The sequence below is a fragment of the Danaus plexippus genome (genome assembly GCF_018135715.1).
Source record: "Danaus plexippus chromosome 16 unlocalized genomic scaffold, MEX_DaPlex mxdp_23, whole genome shotgun sequence".
Lineage (NCBI taxonomy): Eukaryota > Metazoa > Arthropoda > Insecta > Lepidoptera > Nymphalidae > Danaus > Danaus plexippus.
Genome location: NW_026869851.1, coordinates 2,961,128 through 2,985,075, shown reverse-complemented (window position 1 = coordinate 2,985,075; position 23,948 = coordinate 2,961,128). Strand labels below are relative to the sequence as shown.

The 23,948-nt window shown below is 30.6% G+C and overlaps 2 protein-coding genes across 8 annotated transcripts in view; one reads left to right on the top strand and one right to left on the bottom strand.

The window, feature by feature from the left end:
• Positions 1 to 23,948, top strand: part of LOC116771730 (transient receptor potential cation channel trpm) — a 133,883-nt gene that overhangs the window by 32,747 nt on the left and 77,188 nt on the right. The gene's annotated exons all lie outside the window — the stretch shown is intronic.
• On the bottom strand, positions 202 to 3,358 carry LOC116771731 (venom carboxylesterase-6-like). Its single transcript, XM_032663670.2, has 3 exons — positions 3,136 to 3,358; positions 865 to 2,114; positions 202 to 775 (listed from the first exon to the last, which is right to left on the bottom strand). The coding sequence occupies exons 1-3, from the start codon at positions 3,301 to 3,303 to the stop codon at positions 502 to 504; spliced, it is 1,692 nt and encodes a 563-aa protein (XP_032519561.2). The 5' UTR covers positions 3,304 to 3,358; the 3' UTR covers positions 202 to 501.

Below are 23,948 nucleotides of genomic sequence, written 5' to 3'. Positions count from 1 at the left end.
GCATTCTACAAACCAGGTCATATAACAATACATACTGATCAGCAACCGTAGAAAAATATTTATATAAATTAAATGTAAATTAATTTAACAATCACTCTATGTTTTAAACGAAGAAATATTTCGCAATTGAATTACATTTTGATTTATTTTTAATATTAGTTTGTATATTTAATAAGGACAGGTAAAATTTCCAATAAAACATTTATATTTGGATTTAAATCAGAAACGAATGCATTACAGACCATCGTCGGGAATGATTCGCAGCTGATGAAATTGTTTATTAAATGTATGAAAAACAATCTATCTAAGGTATTTTTTATAAAACTTACAATAATACTTAAAATACGGACGAATGCATTTGTTTTATCTTAATAAAAAAAATAATATTATAAAGAGAATGATATAAGCGCTTTGAAATACTGTAATAATTACGCAATCTGGTTCACAGTCTTAATTATAACTACATTATCTTAAAGAACAAAATTAGAAAAAAACATTAAATTATAACAACTTTGTCATAAGCTGCGCTACCAATACAATAACATGAAAGCCGATCAAGGTCTGCGCTGATGACACAGGTTTAGGTGCCTCGTAATGTCTGTCAAATATCTTGGACCAGAATTCTGTTCGCTCCTGGTTTAAGTTGCCTTGCATCTCCTCTTTATACAAAGTCAGCTTGTCAGCTACTTCTGAGCCACTCATGTACAACATATGCATAAAGTAGGGTGTAATCGCGTCCCATGTAGTCGCGTTGTAGTCCATGGGGAAGGGTTTCCTGAAAAATATGACATGATAATGTTAAAGAAATAAAATAATCATAATAATAATAATTAAGAAATATTTTTCTTCTTCTTTTAAACGTACCCAGTGAAAGCTAATCCAACAATGCGTTTGGTAATAGATTCTTGCGCCGTCTTGTCGCCAATTCTTAGGTCGAAGTCGAATAAATAATTAAGTATAGCGCCATGTTTTGCTCCGTTTATTGGTATGGTTGGATATGTCCAATCAGAGTTATGTGAGCCTCTGTAAGCATATTCAAACAATCTGACATTATCTGGAGATGTCAAAGCTCTCTCCCTCGCTCCTCTCATTATTGGTATAAGGATTAAAACGTCTCCGTGATAATCCAAATAATCCTCAATGACGTCCATGTTTATGGTTTTCTTTGCAAAGTAGAACTCTCGTATTTCTTGTGCTACAGCAGTTTTGTTGGAATCGTTCTTAAACGACAGATCGGTCTGAATGAAATCCTTAAAATTCATTTCCATTTTTGACAGCCAATTATTAAGAACGGCTTGTTGCGCTCTCACTGTACCTTCTCTATCAGTATAACCTGCTACATATGGTATTTTAGAATATTTTCCTGATCGTAATATATTAATTGGAGCATCGGACAAAACAGTTTCGTTTGGATTTAAATTGACATCTTCAACACAGGGTGCAAAAAGTACTGAGGCGTTATAAAAATCGTTATCAGTAAGAACGCCGTTTAGGACATTAAGGTCAGTTCCAGCGAGTAATTTTGCAAGTTCTGATCTAGATTTATGTGTGTATTCTAGTTTTGCCCCAACATATCTAGCACTCTCTAGAGGTTTAAATGAAACTGCCCAAGGAGCTAAAGCTGAGCCACTGAGCACTAAAGCTTTGTGGACTAAATCGTTTGATAGTGGCGATAGAGTGATAAGATCGACCATAGCAGCTGCAGAACCATGGCCAACCAGCATGACATTATTGGGATCACCCCCAAACCCTGCAATATTCTCTCTAATCCACTGTAAACCCTGGATGACGTCTTTTAATCCCGCATTTCCTGGTGCTTCTTCAACTCCAAGACATAAGAAACCAAAAATAGAGAGTCGATAATTCATTGAAACAACCACTAATCCACTTTCCACGAGATGTCTGAACGAGTACAGTGTCCCAGAGGTGCTTTCATAGTCTTCACCCTCAATCCATACCATAACGGGTTTGGGGGTTGTCAAGTTTTTTGTGAGAACGTTCAACATCAGACAGTTTTCAACTCCGATGATGCCTCTATACGAAGGTTGAGCGCATATTACGTCAGTGTCGATGGCGTGATAATCTCCAGGATATTTTGGAGCTGGTGAAGGCGCCTGGAATATTAGAAATAAGGTTACTACATTTTTGAAATTTAAAACAATTACCAAGGGACTGCCTACTTCTCAATCGGACGCCGTATGGCACTTGGCAAGCGACATGCGGCTAAGATTATTTTTCAATCCAAATGAAAGATTACAAATCAGTCTGGAAACTGGACCGAATATTCTCTATACATTAAAATGTTTCATTAATGTTTCGGAGTTTTTTTGTCAAATTTGTTGTAATATATTCTAAGGTAAATCAATTAAAGCGTTGTGACTTCGAGATTGTGTGTGTGTGCCCAATGCAATTTTATCTTATCATTGGGTATCGTTTGATTTATTATCAATTCTTGTTTATTTCTTACTAACACTTCGTCCAGCTCAAAAAGACCGTACCTATAAACTATAACGTACACATTTTCCTTAAGCTAAATGAAATTTGCTACAGTATATAGGTGTGTACATATACAATCAAGTCTTCAAAGTCATTATGATTGTGTTAAAGTTTTTTTAATAAACAAATACGAGTACACGATTATCTTCCTTATGTCAGTGTTCATAATGATCATTATTGATTGCATAATTTACCAGTTCTGAAACTGGTTTTTGGATGACAGCCACAAAATTGAAACGCATCGTATTTGCCATTATTATAATGACGTAATGCACAGACAGAAGCTTAACGGAGTTGTGTTTATAGTTTCTGAAGTAAATAAATAAATTAGAACCTTATTTATATAATGGTATATAGCAGACATTTGCTATAGATTATGCACGAGCATTCAAATTCAACACCTGTGTTCAGGTAACTTAGGTATCAATTTCTGCATCAGTTTTAAACTATACTGATATGGAAATTATACGGAATATTCCTCGCTATGTTCATTTATGAACCGTAAGGTTCAAAGTATAAAATAAATATTTGCATACGTCTGTTATCAAAGTGTATGTGCTAGTAGTTTCGCGAGCAGTTTCAAAACAGTTTGCTCCAATCTAAGTCGTAAGTTATGATTTATGTCTATTAAAACCTCACCTTAAATCTATTTGCACCGGAGGTGTCGCCGGCGTAATGTATTCCGTAAAATGAGAGATAGTCTCCATCCAGCGCTCTTCTGCCAATTATAATTCCCTGCGTGGTATTAACCCTCGGGTCTTGGGCACGTGATATCGCCAGCACGCAAATAAATACCAGCAACCACATTTTTAAGTAGCACACGTGCGCTCTGAACGATACCCAGCGCCGGAGTGAGGTGACGTCAGTCGTCACCACATTACGATACCATGCTCGTGATACTGGCCTTGCCATTAGACTTCGCGTTTTAATGACAGGTTAAATGTATGTCTTCAGTATTTTTTGTATTTTTTTTTCATGTGCATAAACTTCTGCTCCCCTCCAAAACAGACGTGGTTTAAATAACCGGTATTTTTTTATTATATTTTTGTATTGTATAGATAAATGATTTTCATAAAAATCGATAGAATAGGTTCCGAATACGAAACAGTCAACCCACATTCAAACTTCTGTGTATTTAATAATTTCAACTAAAAGTAATTCGGATATAAAAATGGACTATGAAACCGAATTTAATGCTTAGTTCTGTAAATCGTTTTTGTGTGATCGAATTTCAAAGTCACAAGTGAATTATTTTAAATACTTCTTTATATCTGAGCACATACATTAGATCTACCCTTCGTCTATGTTTACGTAATTATGCTACATACGCAGAGTTTACAGTTTTCATTTATAAGTCTTTGAAAATTATAGTTTTACCGAAGTCTACTGAATGATAAACAGCCAACGCTTTGTACGAAGGGTGGCGATCAGAGACTAAGCATTCTTTTTTTTGTAGCTCTTTGGTTAACTGAATTATTTATTGTGCACGTTCTAGGCCTAATGTTTGCCAGAATTTGATCTTCTTATCACCTTGTAATTGAATTATTGTTGATACTTTTTAAGATTGACACTATCCAACTTGGAGGAGAACGTTAAATATAACATTCGTTTTCCTTATTTTCTGTAAACAGAATTTTAACTTCTCAGTTGTTATCGAGCTCATTACGGATTCGTTTTTTTTTTGTTTAAGTACTCTCTACTGGATTGACAAAGTACAAAACTTGTATCATTCTATCTTTATATATATCTCCGTCACGCCTAAAAAAATTTAATAGTATTTTTATTATTGCGAATATTTGTTTATTATGCTTAATACATATAAAATTCCTGCATATGTTTGTCTTTGACACATTATCTAGTAAGCTGTAATGTGACAAACTATACTTTAGCGTCTCAGAATAATGCAACGGAGCTTAGATTTTCCTAAAGCTGCAAGGATTACTTTAAAAATCAATTTATTATTTACTAAGGATCTAAGAAGAGATACGTCGCAGAGCTATTAATTCCTTTTTAACTTATGTTTTAAAAACTGACTGCATTTTTTTCTATGAATCTCTGTAAACTTCCAGCATTCGGTCCTTTAAGTAATTTTGAAGTATTATTAAGAATAATCCAGATTAGTACATATTTTCCATTACTGCTGAGAAGACATCTATATCATATATATATAAACTTGTGTTTATGATACATGAAAACTCATTTATCACAGGCAAATAAATCGTGAACAATATGTTATTAAATATGAAAAGTAGACAGATATTCTCATCTGTATTGATTTGCTGTACTCCGTCTGATGGCTGAGAAAATTCAAATCCAATTGGTCAAATCACCAATAGTGTTGCCCAAAATCGGTCTTGGTCTTGTTCTTGCATTTTTGCAAGACCAACAACGCCTAATTTTAGCAAGACCAAGACTGACTTTGCAAGATTTAAGCAAGAACAAATCCAAGCCTGCGAGATTCTAGCGTCTTGCAGTTAGAACTGAGTGTAATTTCAGGGAGTTCGGGGTATACGCTTAGGGACTCTATGAGACGCATAACTGTTGACTTTTGACTGTTGACTGTTGCATCGCAATGTATTTACACAATTTTAACTCAAGGAGTATACTCTAGAGTCTAGACTCAGTGGACTGGACACTTAATTTAAGTTATATACTTATCCCATATAATACAATTTTTTGAATTTCTCCTAAAATGTTTTGACATTTATTATTTGGTTGGTTTTTACCATGGCTATGTTAATTCAAGCTCAAAATGTACCTACTCTGTTGCGTTATTCTAATATCTTAAGTAACGTTTAATAAAAAGCGACAGGCTAATAGGTAATTGCAAGACCTGCGAGACTCTTGCTGCAAGACCAAGAGTACAATCCCAGACCAAGACAAGGTGTCTTGATGCAAGACCAAGACTGGCCAAGTCTCGTCTTCTTCTTGCATTTGGTCAACATTAATTACCAGGTGTAGTGGTCATCTGGAGTGGTCTCCAGGTTGACTATAATAGTCTTTTCTTTTCAAAATATTTTATTTAATTATATTTGTAATGATCAATTTATTTTTGTAAACACCAAATACGAATGAAGAAAGATCATGAGTCATGAATCGTCAGTAAAGTGAAAATTAAAATTGCCTCTGTCATTCGCACTTACGCACGTAAAATTACTTATTTTTTCTATGAAAACGTCTAATAATCATTTTAGGTATGACAGTTACTTTTAATATTAGTTATACATCCCTATTTAGTTTTTATTACAGCTTGAACAAGAATTTAAGGCTTGTTAAAATTTTAATCTTGTTAATATAAATGTTCATGAACAGAAACTGATTATAGACGGACAGCGGAGTCTTAGTAGAGCCGTTTATACAGCCTTCGTGTTTGAACGCTAAGTTATTGAAACTGTATCAAGGTTGTATTTAGTTGTAAGAGAGATTATTTCTATGTAACTATTGTGTCGGATGAAAACGTAATGTACATTGTGAGCTTCCGTAATAACGTATACAATTTTCATAAAAGTTGGAGTTTATACAAAGAATTACCTACTACATATAATAAACTTAAAACACAGCCTAACTGGCACCGTGCTGTTGTCGTGGATAAAATATTTGTATGTCTAATTTGTTATCAATAAATGAGTAGTTATAAAAACACTATAAAGGTTGAGTTTAAATCAGTAACACAAAACAAACAATTGACTCACAACATTTGGCTTGAGTTTTTTTTTTCAAATTTTAAAACCGACACGAGTAAGTCGATTCCACAAAAGGAGATTTCAAAGTCAAATTTTTCATCAATTATATATCTCATATAATAGATTAATTCTTATAGTCATATGATGCTGAATATGATTTTTTCTCATAACATTTACAAATAACATTTTCTAAAAAAGTCATTATGAATTCTTACTTTTCAAGAGGCGATAATCTTTTTGGTTAAACATTATATTTTAGACATTTAGTAAGTATCTTTAATTTCCTTTTATAATAATCATTAGTGAATATCTCTTTTCTTATTAAAACATCTTAGATACTAGTCAATTTTGATGAAAAATACGAAGTATTATATAGTGTATTATATTATTGATTTATGTTTATTTTGTCAGGCAACAGTTAAACATTTATAATTCAGTCATTCCCACGGTAAGAACTAACGAAAAAACTATTTTTTATTTTGTATCACACATATAATTATTTATTAAAGACCGAACTAATTCTATTTATAGGAATCAAATAAACACTGTTGTGACTTGATTCCTTTAAGTATGACAGAATACTGTGTCTTTCCATATCCTTCCTCTTGCTATGTGATTTAGTTTCAATTTTTAATTATGGACTATTCATATCGAAATAATTAATATTACTTATATTTAAATTCTTTTATTTTTTTTAAATAAACTGATTTTAATGTATAAACTAATTTATTTGACATAAATTAAACAATAATGTCTTAACTGTATGATTTTTGTTGCATTTTATTTTCGTAAAAAAATTTCAGAAATCACTTTTTTTGATGTTCCAATAGAAATGTTTTAGACACATCGTGTAAAGTACGTAATATTTATGTTTTACGTCTCTCAGCGTGTTTGCTAAATTAAATCTTAAGGAGAAACTTATTCTGTTTTCTCCAATATATTTAGACGAAGAACTAAGATACATATTGAGATTATCTTTGCTTATTTCTTTTTTAAAATATAATATTGCATTTCTTTGAAATCGGACAAGAAATATGTGGTTATCAGTCACAGGTTAATTTTGATTTAGTTGTATGAAATATAAAGAATCTTATTCGACTTGTATTTTCTTATTTTAAATGGACTTTTGTATTTGACAAATTAAATAAATAATTGTTTTATCAATATGGTCAGTAATCTGTACTTTCGTATTATAAATACTTGTATTCGTTCTTTTATATTTTTTACTTTAAATTATTTATACTTTTGTGTTTTTTGTCTAATTTTATTTATTATTGGACGTATAGTTATGGATGTCCAAGTTACATTATAATTTCCGTTCATTTGGTTACTTTTTTATATTACACAGTTTTATTACAAGAATATAGTGGAATTTTTACAATTTTATGTCAACAAAAAAATCTTAGGTTAATTCTTACGTATTTTTACTGTAGTACATGTCTATAATAATAAATTTATATTGAAAATATTGGAGTGTAATGCGTTATAACAAGATATCTTACAACTGTGAACGTGAAAATAGTTAAATACCTACTTAGAAACAGTTATTATTGAATTAATAATTAATTAAATATTTTCAATATTTTTATATTCTTATAAAGTTTTAAGTGTTAGGTTTTGATGTACTGAGTTTTTTTTTGGACTCAAAGTATCTATCGGGCGTATTACAAAATACATATGGTAGCGATATCTGTCACATGACTGTGACACGTGTTATAGTTATGTATGTTAGGCGGGAAATTCGAATCGGTGTGATTTGCTTGTTTCCAACAGATCGACAAATTAAATTATTGGTGAGGGTTTTAAATGAAAGGAATTTGATATGTTCATGAACTATTTTAATAAATCAATTGTAAATAACCTCACGTTAAAATATGTCTGTGGTTATTTAATTAAATCAATTGCAACAATAATTATGGAATAAAACTAATATTTTTCGGATTTACTACGAGAATTTTATTATTTTAAAAGCTACGTAATCCCGACGTTTCGGTTACTCTTCAGCAACCGTGATCACGGGCAGATGGGATGTGAATGTCTGTCAGTTGGTCCTGTCATTTGTCATCTACCGCCATCGATTTCTTAATTTTCTGGTGTAACGCTCTGGACGCTGGCAGAATGCGCTTACGGTGTCACGAGGTCCTGCTGTGTGTTCACGGACATGGGATAAGGAGGGGGTTTGATAGATTTCAGCCATCTTCTCTGTTTAAATTGGGATGTTTTTTTTAATTTCAATAGCCTCGCGGATTAACCTCGGTATGTACCTTGTCTTCACGAGCGAGGATTTGTGGTTTATCAAACCGAATATAGTGGCCTGGTTTGTCCAATATGTGTTCACACGCTGCTGACTTCGAAGCGCGCCTATTTTGTATTGCGGCTATTATTTAGTTTTTAAAATAATAAAATTCGCATAGTAAATCCGAAAAATATTAGTCTCATTTTAATGAATACTCGCGAAAGTCTTAGATCTCATAATATTTGTGGAATTCATGTAATAATTTAATTTTTGTATATTTTTTTATTAATTTCACATTCATGAACATGCGGATGTCCGCGTAATTTTCAGTTTCACCCCAGATATGGAATGTTTCGAATCAAATAATTAATATTATTTTGGTGTATTTGCTAAAATGAATTTTAAAGATTGCCTAAGAAATCTGTTATTCTTGTCCGTTACTGTCTTGTATATATATGTAACAGAGATTTTAAATCTCCCGGTAAAAGGTTTGTTATAGAAAAGGTTTTTGTTTTGTCACAAACCCACCAAATTTACTGTAACATGTTCACATATCTTTAAAGTCTCTTTCGTAATATGAATGCTCAACGATTAGCGTAATTGTAGGTTTCAAACTGAACAAAAAATACGAATCTAATTATGCTTTTGTAAGCTTAGTAAAACGCGTGTCGTTTATACGAGAGTTCATGACGTGCGAGCTTCTTGCGAACTAAAACTGGCCTCTATAATCAATTACCGGGTGATTGAAAAATACTTATTTCTGCGTATATAATTTAAAGGCATCAAATTAGCAACAACAAATAAACCGTAATACTTTGAAATAAGGTTTATTTTTGAATTTTAAATGAAATTAAGTTTCTGTCATTTCGTCTTTCGTGATTATTTTATTTTATAAAATCAAACCTTTTGATGTTATAATAAAAAAATGTATGAAAGGTAAATTTATAAACCTGAACTAAGATACTTCGTTCAGATATATTTTTAATATAAATTCAAATCAGCTATACCATAACCGAGTATGGCAACATCGTAGGTAAATGGCATAGGAGAATAGATTGTCTTCGTCATAAAAAAGTGCAAGTGAATTTAATATTACAAAATAAAACGCGTACAATATTACGTATATATTATTTTTAATTAACTTTAAAGACCTAACACTGGTCTCGGACATGTTTATATAAACAAAAATGTTTATTAGAAATAATGATTAATATAAGGACCCAAGCAGGACTCGAATCGGCAACCTCCTTAATAATTCGTCTCAATTGCCTTATAAAGTGCGCTAACTTATTGAGACATGATGACAAAATCATAACCTAAATTTCTATGGACGATAATACATTATAATGATATCTTTATTACGAGATAAAGTATTTACTACACTACGATGTGAACGTTATTATTTATAGTTAATATGAAAACTCCTTATAATTTAGTTATATACCAACTGTTTCGAGACGATCTTCGCATAGCTCGTCATTAGTGCGCTACTTATTAAAATTCTTTCGAAGATTCTCCGTCTTTTAACTCTTCCGTCCCTTAATTTATAAGATAAAAGATTTTGTTCCGTTGTTTAAACAAGAATCTTTATTAAAGCAACAGTCTGTAATAAAAAATAAATCCCGATACTAACTTCCGAACGCGCGGTCATTTAACTTTGTAATATAAATCTGTAATGGGATACAATATATACAATTCTACGATGAAACATTGAAGAAGAAACTCAAAATCTATTTTAGCATGAAATTTAATGATGACTATTTCGTATTATTTAATCTTCGTAAATTGTTTAGTGTTATAAACTTCGACGCAAAAGAGTTTGTTTCGTCGTAGCGTAGCTCTAAAACGATTCGACCGATTTTGATGAGATTTTCTACATTTGAAAGTTCAATTTACTTGCGGTGGTTCTCAGCTATGTTGTATTAATATCGGTCCACCAGTGTAAGAGCATCAACTCTTCCAAATAATATGAGGCATTTTTAGCTAATGATTACTTAATTACTCAGTCCAACTCGTGCCCGCATAATCGTTTAATTACAATTAATATGGGGGTTTTTAATATGTAATAAAAAAATTAACTAAAAACCAAATAATTCGACGGTTGGATGAGAAATAATAGAGTTTTAACCGTGTCACTTGTAAATGATACAACATTTATTTTATGACCTTTTTTTCGAGTCATGAACATTAAATCGACCTGTACCACGTTTTTATCCTGAATACTCTATTAATTTTATATAGTATTACACACGAATAGAATTATTGCTTTGAAACTTTTATTAGAACATGTTACAATTCCTGACTGCAACTTTTAATGGTAAACGTCTAAGTGAGTGAATCAAATAACATATAGTATGTCCTTTTGCGAGATAATAAACGATGTTACATTCAAATAATTTAGAATTACTAAATTACTAATTAATTTGCATAATTTATATTATAAATAGATTATATATATACATATATATAGATCTTGTTATAACAATACCGTATCAAACACGTTATGTTCGTGAAATGACGACGTTTGTAGAGACTACAGATAATTTAAAATGTATAACTTTATATTTTATTATGACAGAAACGAAAATAATCACAATCATTACATATCTTATAGCTGGCAGATGTTCATTAATTTGTGGCGACAAGTTAATGTAAACACGGTCAGATATTTGGGTCAAATCTATTAGAGTCGCCCGTACTCCCTCAGCAATCAACAAGAGATGAACCTGGTTTACGCGAATACGAATTTTGTTAATGAATTAACATTCAATTATAATGTTGTTGTTAAGTTCGATTTAGTTAATAATATAGGAATTAATATTGATGTAAAATTTATCGTTGTAGACCTCTTTAATGTACTATCACATGCTGATAAGCCTTTGTTTGTATTGTTGTGTGATAATAGAAAAACTGGAAACGCTCCGTATTGCGTGTGACTTGAAACGTGTGGTCACACTGTCGCTGAGCCCGAGATCGATCATGTTAATATATGTAAAAATAAATGATAATTTAATTAATGTGACGTATTCAGTATAACCAGTGCTGTATTTGGTAATTTTTATTTGTATCTTATAATTATTTCAGGTTCTGATATTATTTTCAAATACGTCCTTTTTATAATTAAACAAAATATACGACCCTCATAATACCAATAGCGCGTGGCAGGCGGGGAAACTGTGGTCTAAAATTTGAATAATTAGTAGGTAATGTGAAAACTATATATAATTTAGTATTTTAATTAACAAAAAAGACTCCAGTAACACAAAAGATAACATTATTTTACCATTTAATGAGTTCCAGAGAAATATTTAAAATTTAAATTTTCACAAGTCACAAAATAGCTTAAACAGCTCATTTTTTTATCAACTCGACCATCCTTAACAAGATATTTACACATTATTTTCGTAGATATCACAGTTAAAATTTTTTCATTGTGTTTTTTTTTTCTTGTATATAATATATTAACAGTGTTGTAAATTGAATTTTTTTTTGTGTTCATATAACTTTAAAAATATATTTTTATTAATTTAAGTCAGCGAGTGCAAAAATTGGTTTGAACTTTAAAAAATAGTTTCAAATCAATTTGATTTATTATTAACTATTTCTAAAATTTCAAACCAATTCTTATTTGTTTTAATATAATAAATTTTATTTAATGGTAACGAATTAACGAAAATACATTTATACAAAAAAGGACGACAAAGGCAATCAAAGAACAGAAAGCAATCATGTTCTATACAAAATTTTAAACAGATACAACGATTTCTTTTATTCTTTGTGTTTATCGTTTTGAAATTTCTTTCAAAGTATATATGTATTATAATACACAAGCTTTATCTTACTTGTAGATTAGATAAGATTAACATAGATTAATGACATATATAAGGAAATAAATAAAATCTTTTTTACTCATATGGACCAGGATGTCTCGAGGGTAATTAAAAATCATAAGTCGTGGTGGCCTGTAGGTAAAAGGCCCGACTCTCAGACGTGCGGGCGCGGGTTCGAAACCTGGCAAGTATCAATGTGATCTTTTCCGAGTCATATGTACTTTCTAAGAGTATTTAGACACCACTGACGGACGGTGAAGGAAAACATCGTGAGGAAACCAGGTCTTATAATTCAAAATTATAAGATTGAAATCGCCAACCCGTCTTGAGCAAGCGTGGTGATTAATGCTCTAACCTTCTCCCATGTGTTAAGAGGCCTTTGCTCAGCAGTGGGCTCCGACAGGCTGATGATGATGATGAATTAAAAGTCCATGCGATAGTTTCATAACACTATGATTGATGCTTTCTTTTCTCGATGTTTCCACTTTCGCGACTAACATAGTATTTACTATAGCATTCCTATTGTTTAAAAAACTGCTGTAATAGAAGAACATTAGTAAATTTTAATATATTTACGCCGCAATCATCTTTAATTAAAAAAAAATATAAGGATCAAGATTAGTTTGAGTCCTTATGCAATTTCACTGTATTTTTTAGTCTGCCGTAATCAAATTGATATAAATTTTATTTTTAGTATTTACTTTATATATATTGCTTTACTTTTGGAATACAACAGAAGAAATAATTTTTAATATGAAAATTTGTTTTAGCTTTTACGTAAGCGTAATCGAATGTATGAAACATCTTAAAAAGTTCATTGCTTTGTATGTGATACAATAGTTAGTCTTCATTTGTATCTAGCAATTTAAAACGGGCCTAGGTTTTTTTAATTATTTTATTTTTAAATATTCCATGATTTTCGATTACATTACAGCTTCCGTATAGATCTTAGACAACATTGTATGTAGCCATGTTCATAGTTATCACTCAATTTTTTACCACAGTAAATTGACGAATGACCATTAACGGTCCCTTAAATATACATTTACCCTTGTTGTCGCTGGCGATCGTGTCAATCATTTCTATAAATCCAAACAAGAATTTGGAATCAATTAGTTGCTAGGGAAAATTCAGAAAATTAATAGACAAATCCTTTCAAAACAAGTTTTCTATTTCGGAATTCGATTTTTTTCAAATCTCAACTAGTTTTTCATAAAACTTGGTCGGAAAAAAAAATTCTTTGTGTGAAACTTTCTCGTTCTGAAATTATTCCATTAAAAAGTTGTTAAATACTTTACCAGTATCCTGGAGGTTAAATTGCAATCAGGTCGCTGATGACAAGTTTTATACTCCTAAATGTATTGTTAACTAGTTTTTGTCTGCGATTTTGTCCGTTTCGAATTTTTATTAAATAACCAAAAAAATGTAATAAGTATGTATTACATATATAATACATCATCTCATATCTTAGTTACATAAATAAAAAAAACATAAAAAATTGCTGCTGTAGTTTTTGTGTGAAAGACAAACATACAACCATATATCCTAACAAACTTGTCGCGTTATAATACTAATAAGTTTAGTTCACAGTTTGCTGTTTAATTATATATCATTTTGTCAACTTTACACTCATTGGACAACATTGAGAGGTCGTTATTGAGAAAATACATAGGACAGGACTACTAGAACTACACTTATAAGAACTATCACTTCTTGCTATCTTTTTGGTTTAATAAAACTGACACCAAACTCTCACTAGATCTTAATTGTTTATAACCAAACATTATGTCTATAAAAATTTCTATAAGGAAAAAATGTGAAACTCATTCATATAAAACGGTTTTAAAAATTGTTTCTAAGTGACACAGTACGCAAACAACACATGCCGGTCTCGTAAGCTTTTAGAGAATGTAATGTTCTGAAGTGAAAATGCTCAGTGGTGTAATGTTTTTACGGTTAGCATACATTTTAAAATGTTCATTATTTATATCTTACCCCGTTTCATATTTCATAGCGTCTAATGAGTTTTGTAATTAACACAGATTTTGTATTTAAAGGTTCGTGAGGATTCAAAATCAGTGTATTCGATTTACTATGCTATTTTGTATGTAAATTTTATTCTATTGGTCGTAATACATGTGTATTTTTAATAAAATATGTTTATTTCATCTCATAAAAAGGTATTTTGAATAAATTCACGACCGTGAAGAAAATGCAACAAACACAAAATCTCATAAATCCTTTCCGAAAATTACTTATGAATTGTATTTGGTGGAAGTATGTTTTGATAATTAAATAAAAGTATTTCTGAGTAGAAACGTTATTTTCCTGTAAGATCAGTGTAAGGTCAGAAGTCAAGCAGTAATCCTTTTAGGTCCGCAGCTAATCTTCAACACCTTTTAAGGTCCACGAACAATCTCAACTTAAGATCAATCATCTGTTACATGCCCTTAATTCCTATAAAAAATTATATGACATTATACGAAACTAAACGGTTACTTATAAATTGAATTTTATTTGGTTTGTATCTACCCTCATCAAAGTACAGACCAGGAAAAAATTATAAAAAAAAAAATCCAAAGTATATCTTTAATTAGGAGCAATCACAATTCACAAGATTTCCAGTCTGATAACTTTTTAAATTATACTATACTTAAAGATCAGGCCTGCGATAATCAGAATTGTCCTAATAACTTTATTTGCACCCGCACCAGCTTGGTTAGTTTTTCAAATTTGGTGCCGTTAAAATGCTGACAATTAAACTAAATATAACATTTGTGAAATATTTTGTTGGTTACGTATGTAATTATAACAGATAATATATTTTTTGTAAGATTTTCTGACCGTGTCTATTATCTGATTATACCCGTATCACGAGTTTGTTTTGTGAACTAAACAATGACCTAACTCCTTCATTCGCATACCATAACACAACCATCTAGTCGTGGTGGCTTGTAGGTTAAAGGGCCGCCTCTCACACGTGAAGGTGCAGGTTCGAAACCTGGCAAGTACCAATGTGATCTTTTCATACGTACTTTCTAAGAGTATTTAGACACCACTGACAGACGGTGAAGGAAAACATCGTGAGGAAACCTGGTCTTATAATTTCAAATTATTAGATTGAAATCGCCAACCCGTCTTAAGCAAGCGTGGTGACTAATGCTCTAACCTTCTCCATGTGTGAAGAGGCCTTTGCTCAGCTCAGGCTCCGATAGGCTGATGATGAACACTACCATAGGCGACTATTTATGAAATTCAAACAATTTTAACTATCAAATAAATCCTAGATTATATAGTCATAATTAATGGTATACAAGTTTTTTGCGTGCACTCATTAAAATCAAACAAATTTTTCGGATAAAAAGCTTTCTTTCACCGAAAAGTCAGGATTATGTAGTTATATTACTTAATTATTGAGATGATAGTTATGTTTAGTTTAAAATGCTCTGTTTTGAACTAACATAATCTATAATTTTTGAAATTATTATACTTGCATAATAACGAAACGATCAGGAAATTCATATAATGTTTAAATTAGACATATGTAATTTCAATATAAAATAGACATTGAGATTAAACAATTTATATGGGCACACAAAATATTCCTACTTAGAATTGTACTTTCCTTCGCAAGCTTACTGAATTACTTGGATATTTAAATGCAAAGAAAATAAGACGGCTTAATTAAAATTGAAGCCCAAGAAAATTACTTTGGTTATTCCGTTTTTATGAAGCATCTGCAATTCCGCTGTCCAAACTTCTCGAAGATCTTAAAATCTCAACTGTTGTTAGGTTGGCATTACTGAAGCCAGTTCTGAATTGCATCATTGAGGCGTTATAGAAATATATCCATCTGCATTTAGAATCTTTAGCAGATGCGATAATTTTACAAAAAAATAAATCCTAGATTGTATAGTCATAATTAATGATATTAGTGTGCTCATAGAAATGAAAAAATTTTTCGGATACAAAGCTTTCTTTCAACTTAAAGTCAGGACTATGTAGTTATTGAAAAACTTACTTTCGTAGTTAAAATTGTTTGAATTTCATAAATAATCGCCTGTAGTAGTGTTAAGGTATGTGAATGAAACAGTTAGGTCATTGTTTACTTAACAAAACAAACTTGTGATACGGGTATAATCAGATAATAGACACGGTCAGAAAAACTTTACAAAAAAAACTAAAAATACTCCATCTACCAATCAAAATCGAGAAATACGAATTCTCCCTTGTCATTCAAGCACAACAGCTGTGTTGTATAGTAAGTTTTAGACGAGTTTAGAGAGTTTTTCGATCGATATAAAACAAAAATTTAAGGGCGCATTCAGAAAATAAGTTGCTCTACATAGAAGTACCTCCTGCATATGTACCATTCTTTTAATTACTACGCAAGATTATCTATCCTTTTTTAACATAATCGTGGCTCTCGGGTTATGTGAAGGATACAAAAGGTCATTCCAGTCTGATTCCGGAGCATATTTTATTAATTATACAATGTTAAATAGACCTCTTCAGTGTAACGGCTCAAAGGGTCGTTGCGGGTCAATATTTAATTAAGATTTCCATAAACCAACCCGCGTTAAATGACTTACTCAAGCTATTTCTGTTTTACGTTTGAACTAAATGTAGTTTTGGTCCTAGAAGTTCTATTTCATAAATATTGTCAGTAATGTGTTACTTATATGATATAAATTTCTATATGTAAAACTTATCAAGTTGGACTGTGCATGTTTGTCGTTCCTTTACAAAATTTTGTTCTAACGCTTTTCCTCTAATCCTACTAACATTATAGATGAGAAGATTTGTGATTATGTACCTGTATCTATGGAAGTAGGGATGCTTCTTGCTCCCCAATCACTGCTTAACTGATTTTGATAAAGCTTTTTTAGCAATGCAGTCCAGACATCAGGATAAAACATTTCGGTTCTATATGAAGTTTAACTCAGGCTATAGTTGTAGCAGCCCGTTAGTCTTCCTGTGCTTATTTCAAACTTAATTTGACAAAGTCGCAAACAAAAGCTAGCGTTAATGAAAATAAGATTCAGGAATAAAATTATAGATACCTGTTTTTTTTTTGTCTCCGTTTATAGAAGAGAGTAGGAAAATATATTAATTAAGTAATGGAATAACAAAACTATTTAGTGCTTGTTAATATAATTTTGACGTTATTATGAAGTCTTCAAGGTTCACTTTAAAAGATAAAGGTAGGTTTTAAATTAATTGATCGCTAGTGTGTTTATTGGAGCTGGGAATTAGGAGATTTTTGTTATATTTTAAAGCGACTCGAGGACGCTGGTTCAAATACCGCTCCTGTTCATAATTTTTCAGATTTAAATTCTCTATTTAAATTTTAATTCATTTGCTATATTAACATCGCTTTAATGGTGGGAACATAAATGTGGAAAAATATCTAGATTATAATTTATGCTTCACTACATATAAAATAATTTTATACTCATTTTAATATTGAATCATCTATGAATAGTAACAGTTTATCAAACGTTCTGTGATGCCTCAGTTTTGATGGTTCCTCGTCTTAGGGTTACAAATTAATTTATTGGAAACATCAATGTCAAAGTAAAGTCGGTTATTGAAAGTCGATCAAGCTTGAATATTAATAGCTTGATTGATATTAGGACTATGTAAATATCATTACAATAATTGCATATCACTTAGTTTATGATATTTTGGGTCACAGTTAATCGGCCAAAATTAATTGAATTTAATGATCAATGATTAATTTATTATGTATATTATAATAGCCTTCTAGATATTTAATCGCTATATACATCCAAGTCAACAACTATTCAAAGTTCAGAAGACTGTGAACAATTTGATACTGAAGTGCCAGCCTTCAGCTCTCACACTGAGAATGTTTTATACCGAAAATTAACATAATATATTAAATACATGGATAGTAAGTCGTACTCTAATATAATAAGAATAAATAGCATCGCATATATTCTTGTTATATTAGAGTTAGGAGAAGCTCAGCGTGTTCAGTTTAAATTTAAAACTTAAGCGAGTGTAGTTTAAACAAAATTATGTGGTCGGTCTTTCTATGATACGTGTTCTCTTAGTGAGCTTGCTTCGGGTGATTCGTTCAAACGCGGTATAATTGTTAGTTATTGTTGGAGACACCCGCTCTGACTAATTGAACTAGCTCTTGCTTGCGACTCCGACCATATGGTCTGCAGATTTAGTTTCTATTAGAAACAAACAAAGTGTGCTTTAAAAAATTATTCGTTACCAACATTCGTTTGTGTCACATGTCTAAGTGGAAACCACAAATCTTTAGTTTATTTGCGGGTTTTTTAATAAATTATGTTATAAAAGCTATGTGTGAGCTATATTGTCGTTATGTATATACATACATATGTTATATTTAAGAGATATCTATTGTAAATATTTAATTGTTATCAAATAAAACCAGCATCACCTTAAACCTGAGCGTTTTAAGGAATAGTTTTGATCGAACGCTGTGTATGAACACATGTTTCTCCAACTTAGAACATCTAATAATCTGAAACATCTGCAGCTCGCAGTGAATAATTTTGCGTTCCTAAATAACCACGATCGTATTAATATTCTTTATTTTTACTTTACTTTACTTTACTTTACTTTATTATATATACATGTATCTTCATATGAAACAAAACAATAAATTAACAAAGTTATTACTTCTCCTACAATACAACTACATTAATTTCGATCAATCGATTTGTATTACTTCTCTATTTAATTCAGGTTGTATTTTCTACAGCAATACATTTATGTTAGTTGTTTTCATTTTAGTTTTCTTATTATATAAATGGATATAGCGGCGTAACTAACATTTAACTTTTCAACCTAGTCGTATCAGTTAACTTAAAGTCTTGCTATCCTGAAAAAAACTAACGAACAAATATTTGAAATTTATATTCTTAATAATTTCTTACATTAAACAGAACACAAAAGCTTCTAGTAATAAATTTTAAACGTTTAGAGGTAAGTTGTAGAGGACAGGATGAGCGCGACGTCGTGGGCTTTTGTTAAAAATTACAAACCGGTGCAATTATGTTGAAGTTACGCCTCGGAGAGAATAAATAAATGGATTATATTAAAGTATATATACTTTATATAGTTTGGCAAATTAAAACATTAAATTAGGATCGTTTTTGTGAAACATGGAAAATAATAATCGAGAAAAATGAAACAGTAAATTGGAAAAGTTTCTTCAAATTTACTATTCGGAAGCCTTTTTTATGTCAAAGAGTATGTATTTTTTTAGATATTTCTTATTATCTTTTGGTTAACATTGATTCGATGATACAATACATTGAAAAAAATGCTTTTCTTTTGAATCAAAATGTTTAACTAAACTTTTACTTGTTTCTTGTTTGATACATATACGGCTACTACGGTGTACGGGAAATTTATTATACCTCGTCATCAGGAGAAACATAGTTGTTTTTGAATAATATAGTTTTTAAATCAACAGCCTAGTAAACCTCATAAACTAGATCTTGGTTTTTTTAGATCGGTGTATTCAGACATATCAGTCACAGTTCGTTCTAAAGAACTGCTGTTTCATTAGAGTTTGAACTTTATTGTCGTTAGATAACGTTTTACATTATTTAATAATGTACGACATTATTTATAGTTTAATGAATAGGAATGGCAATTTATCTTGTCTCTTATATTACACACATATATATATATATATATATATATATATATATATATATATATGTACATATACTAGAACGAAAGACAGTATGGCGAATTCGTTGTTAAGTAGTTACAATCCGGAGACGAGGTAAAACTGCTAAAATGTGAGCTTTTACAACTTTATGCAGGCGTATTATGATCCAAAACAAAGGCTGAACAAATGTCGAATTAGTATTGGTTTTGGTATTGTCGAATTAGTATTATACTTATATTTAATGATTTTAATTTGACATTTAAATTTGTTCAGTGTTATACACAAAATATGTCCTCATTGGCTTAATCGTTTAAAAATCTAAATAAATTATTCAAAAGATAATAAAAAAATTAAAATGTTCGTAGCGATTTCTGAACCGAGCGAAATTAAAATGGAATAGCAAATGTTGAAGGTTGTATTAAAAGAGTGCTTCTAACTTAACTACCCTTTTCAAGCCAGCTTCCTTTTTGTTTTTGACGGACCTATCATTTTCGCGTACCCTTATTAGCAGTATACTCCGGATATCGGATGAGTTGTGTTATTTATCAACGACCCTCATTCAAAAAGAACTAAATTTGACATTTTGAAAAACTCCCGACGGATAATGTTCCAATTGAAAAATTATAACTATAAAATAAACTTTTGAAAAACCCAAATAAATAAGGTCGGTCAAAAAAAATCTGAATTCATTTTAGGGTCAAAACATTTTTAATTATTAGAATTTTGTAACAGGCAAGGTGTCTCTACTGACTGAATAATCTCAAACATCCGTTACATCTGAGGGTTTGATATTTTGAAAAAAGTAAAAATGTCATTGTCGAAAAGTGTCTAACTGAAACCCTTGCAGCATTTGTTAAAATAATTACATCATATATGATATGACATTTCAAGCAAACACCGTGTAAAAGCACTTGGTGGATCTTCTCAAACATATCTATGGATCATGCTGAATAAATATCACCTGTTGAGAGAAAATGAGATGTACAAAGATATGAACACATAATCAAACTTTGATCCTAAATTCACCCGGGCGTTGTTTCCGATTCGTCTGGCTTCACAAGATTTTTAGGACGTGCCCGGTCATGGCTATTTTTAATAATGCTAACTGACCTTTTAAGTATTTAGGATTCGACCTCGGATTGAGAATATATACATAAATATCTTCCTTTAACTAAATAGCATATATATGCTTTAGTATATTTTTAAAGGTTAGTTGTATAAGTCAATCTTTGCTTCAGATTACGTCTTTGTTGAGTAATGAAAAGGTCAAACATAAAACATTGTGACGACTGACCAATATATTATTATAGTTTAAATTAAACAACTGAATGTGGAAACACCACCCCAGCCTCGATGTGTGATATAAAAGCGAATGTTAGTAGTTAGTTAGTTTCGTAAGGATGCCGCTGTCGTTTACAACGGATGTGGATTACATCCCTACTAGTGTAGTCGTCGAAACAATTGATTTCCAATCATACAATGACAGGATTGATTGATGCTGAAGGATTCACAACTCGTCTGGAGGACAAGATTAATATACTGATCGTGCTAACTTCAAACTCAATTTCAAATCCAAATCGTGCCTTAATATTGGTATTATTCACATTATAATTTATGTCACAAATATATATCTTTTAGAGTAAAAATAAGATAAGTTTTCTATAGTACTTAAATGTTATATATATACACATACAAGAAATTTAATTTTATTAATAGTTTATATATAACATTTTCTTTGTAATTGAAGTTGGTAAATACTAAACAGCTATAAAAGTATTCTTTATGTCAAAATTATATCAAAGCCGTCCAATATCTTAATTATGTGACATTATGATATTGTTTTGTCAATAAAAAAAATATTCATAATTAACAATAATTTAATAAAATCATTTATGTAAATATTTGAAATACAATCATGAAAGGAATATAACACAAAAAGGTTCTATTAATCTAAACAAATATTTAAAATTATTATATTAAACTGTTGAAGTCCTCAGCGAAAAAAAAAAAACTACACCACATCATGTTACGACGCAAATTTAAAATCTTGATGGTCCATTATCAACATATATTTTAGCATTGACGTACAAAATGGCTGAAGCCAGTGTTAATACTTTCAAAATACAGATTCTTAAATATTTCTAGTTCAAAATAAATGAATTATAAATATAAAACATATGTATTATAATAAATAACTATGTACTTGTATTGATATAGTTTCTAAATATTTTTTATTTATTAAATAATTTTATCCTGGCAACACCAACAGCTGCTTTAAGTTATGGCAGAGCTAGCCAGCGTGATATAACTTTGAACCAGTACGGGTATAATTTTAGAAGATTTTTATTATACTTGTAAGAAGAGCAATATTAAATAAAGTTATTATACTGTAGTTACAGCCAGGCAGATGAAGTAGTGCATTTTTAATAGCCGTCTACAGCTTGGATGTTCTTAAACCTAAACTTTACTTTGGACGTGTCATAAATCATTCGTAGACATTTAGTTCACACTATACTATTATGGAAACGACAAAAGTATTTTTTTTTTAATTTAAAACAAAATAATATAATTTATATAAAGTGTGCGGGCTCTGGGTATAACTCCCTAATTTTCTACAACCCCTCACGTCAGGAACAACTTAAACAAAAGGTTTAAAGCATTGTTTGATGGAGGCTTGGATTCTTAAAACTTTATATTATTATTGAAACACAAACGAAATATGAATCAATATTTAATGTTTCGGTGTACACCCTTGATTTGAATGTTTTAATACATAGAACCTTAAAAAGGGAAAATTATTTTCATATTTAGAATAATTTAGTCGACATGAATATACATTTTTTTTTGCTTTGTTTATATTTCTTATTTCTTTTCGTTGGCCAAAGCCTATTAGAGTACTTCGATGGCAGCCCAAGAAGATTCTTTAGAAATTTGGTTAGATAGAAAGAGGAGCTTGGACGGTGGAGGTGAGCGTTAAACACGCGTTAGATAGGAGCCCCTTAAACCTACACCTGGGTCTCAAGTCCCAGGCACTGTTGTAGCTCCTCTCCCTGCAACGATGGACCCGGCACCCGCACGGCGAACCCATTGAATGCTAGGAGGTTGCGTCTCATACTAAGCTAATGTTTGATTTACATAAAAAAATATGTACTGATGTTATTTTGTAAACGATTTTTTTTATTATATACTGTCAAACATTTAAAGATATATTTATTTAGTGTTATTTAACAATTAGAATTTTGTTGCTGAAATATTTAAAATACTTTAACTGTTTCCTTATGATTCAGATTAATATAAACGTTGTTTTTCGCAGTGCAGGTTAAAGGTTTTATAAACACTATCGGAACAAAGAATAATATTTTACGAACATTAATTATAAAAGTTTGATAGTTGAAGCTCTAACTTGCAGACAAAGAGCGAAATGAGGTAATACGGAAAAAAACCTTTTGTTCAAAGTTTAACATCTTCAACAACTTTACATTATAACTTACAACTGATTGCTTGTTTGAAATGAAAATTTAAATAGTTTGTAAAAAGTCTTAAATGAGATTGTAACTGTAACGAAGGTGCCACAGTTTAAATCTGAGGGTAGGAACACAAATATGAATTTCTTGAGTGCCTTAAACTTGGATCATAACATCGGTATATGAGGCTGTGTCTTTAGATTTGTTCGGTTCAGGAAATATATTTTATAAATCACTTATATGTATATACTGATTATACATGTTCGTAACATTTTAAATATTTTTTTAATACAATAAAATCTATATGTTTAATAAAAAATAAAAAACAATTAAATAGAAATCCATTTTTTGTAAGCAGAAACCTGAAGTGACTTACGAGTAGTGGATTAATTTGCTTGTATTTTTTACCTTAGATTTTCTTTCACTTTCAGCGTCCTGAAAAGTATACATTGAATAATTGATAACATCAGCAGGAAATGATGTTTCTAAATAACAAAGGCGCGTAGCATTTTATCAAAATATACCAAAACATATTATGGTAAAGAGTTCAGCGAA

Coding starts and splice junctions, on each gene's coding strand:
- LOC116771731 (XM_032663670.2), bottom strand. CDS start 3,303: ATGTGGTTGCTGGTATTTATTTGCGTGCTGGCGATATCACGTGCCCAA. Junction 2,115..3,135: donor CCGGTGCAAATAGATTTAAG/GTGAGGTTTTAA, acceptor CTAATATTCCAG/GCGCCTTCACCAGCTCCAAA. Junction 776..864: donor GTTGGATTAGCTTTCACTGG/GTACGTTTAAAA, acceptor CATATTTTTCAG/GAAACCCTTCCCCATGGACT.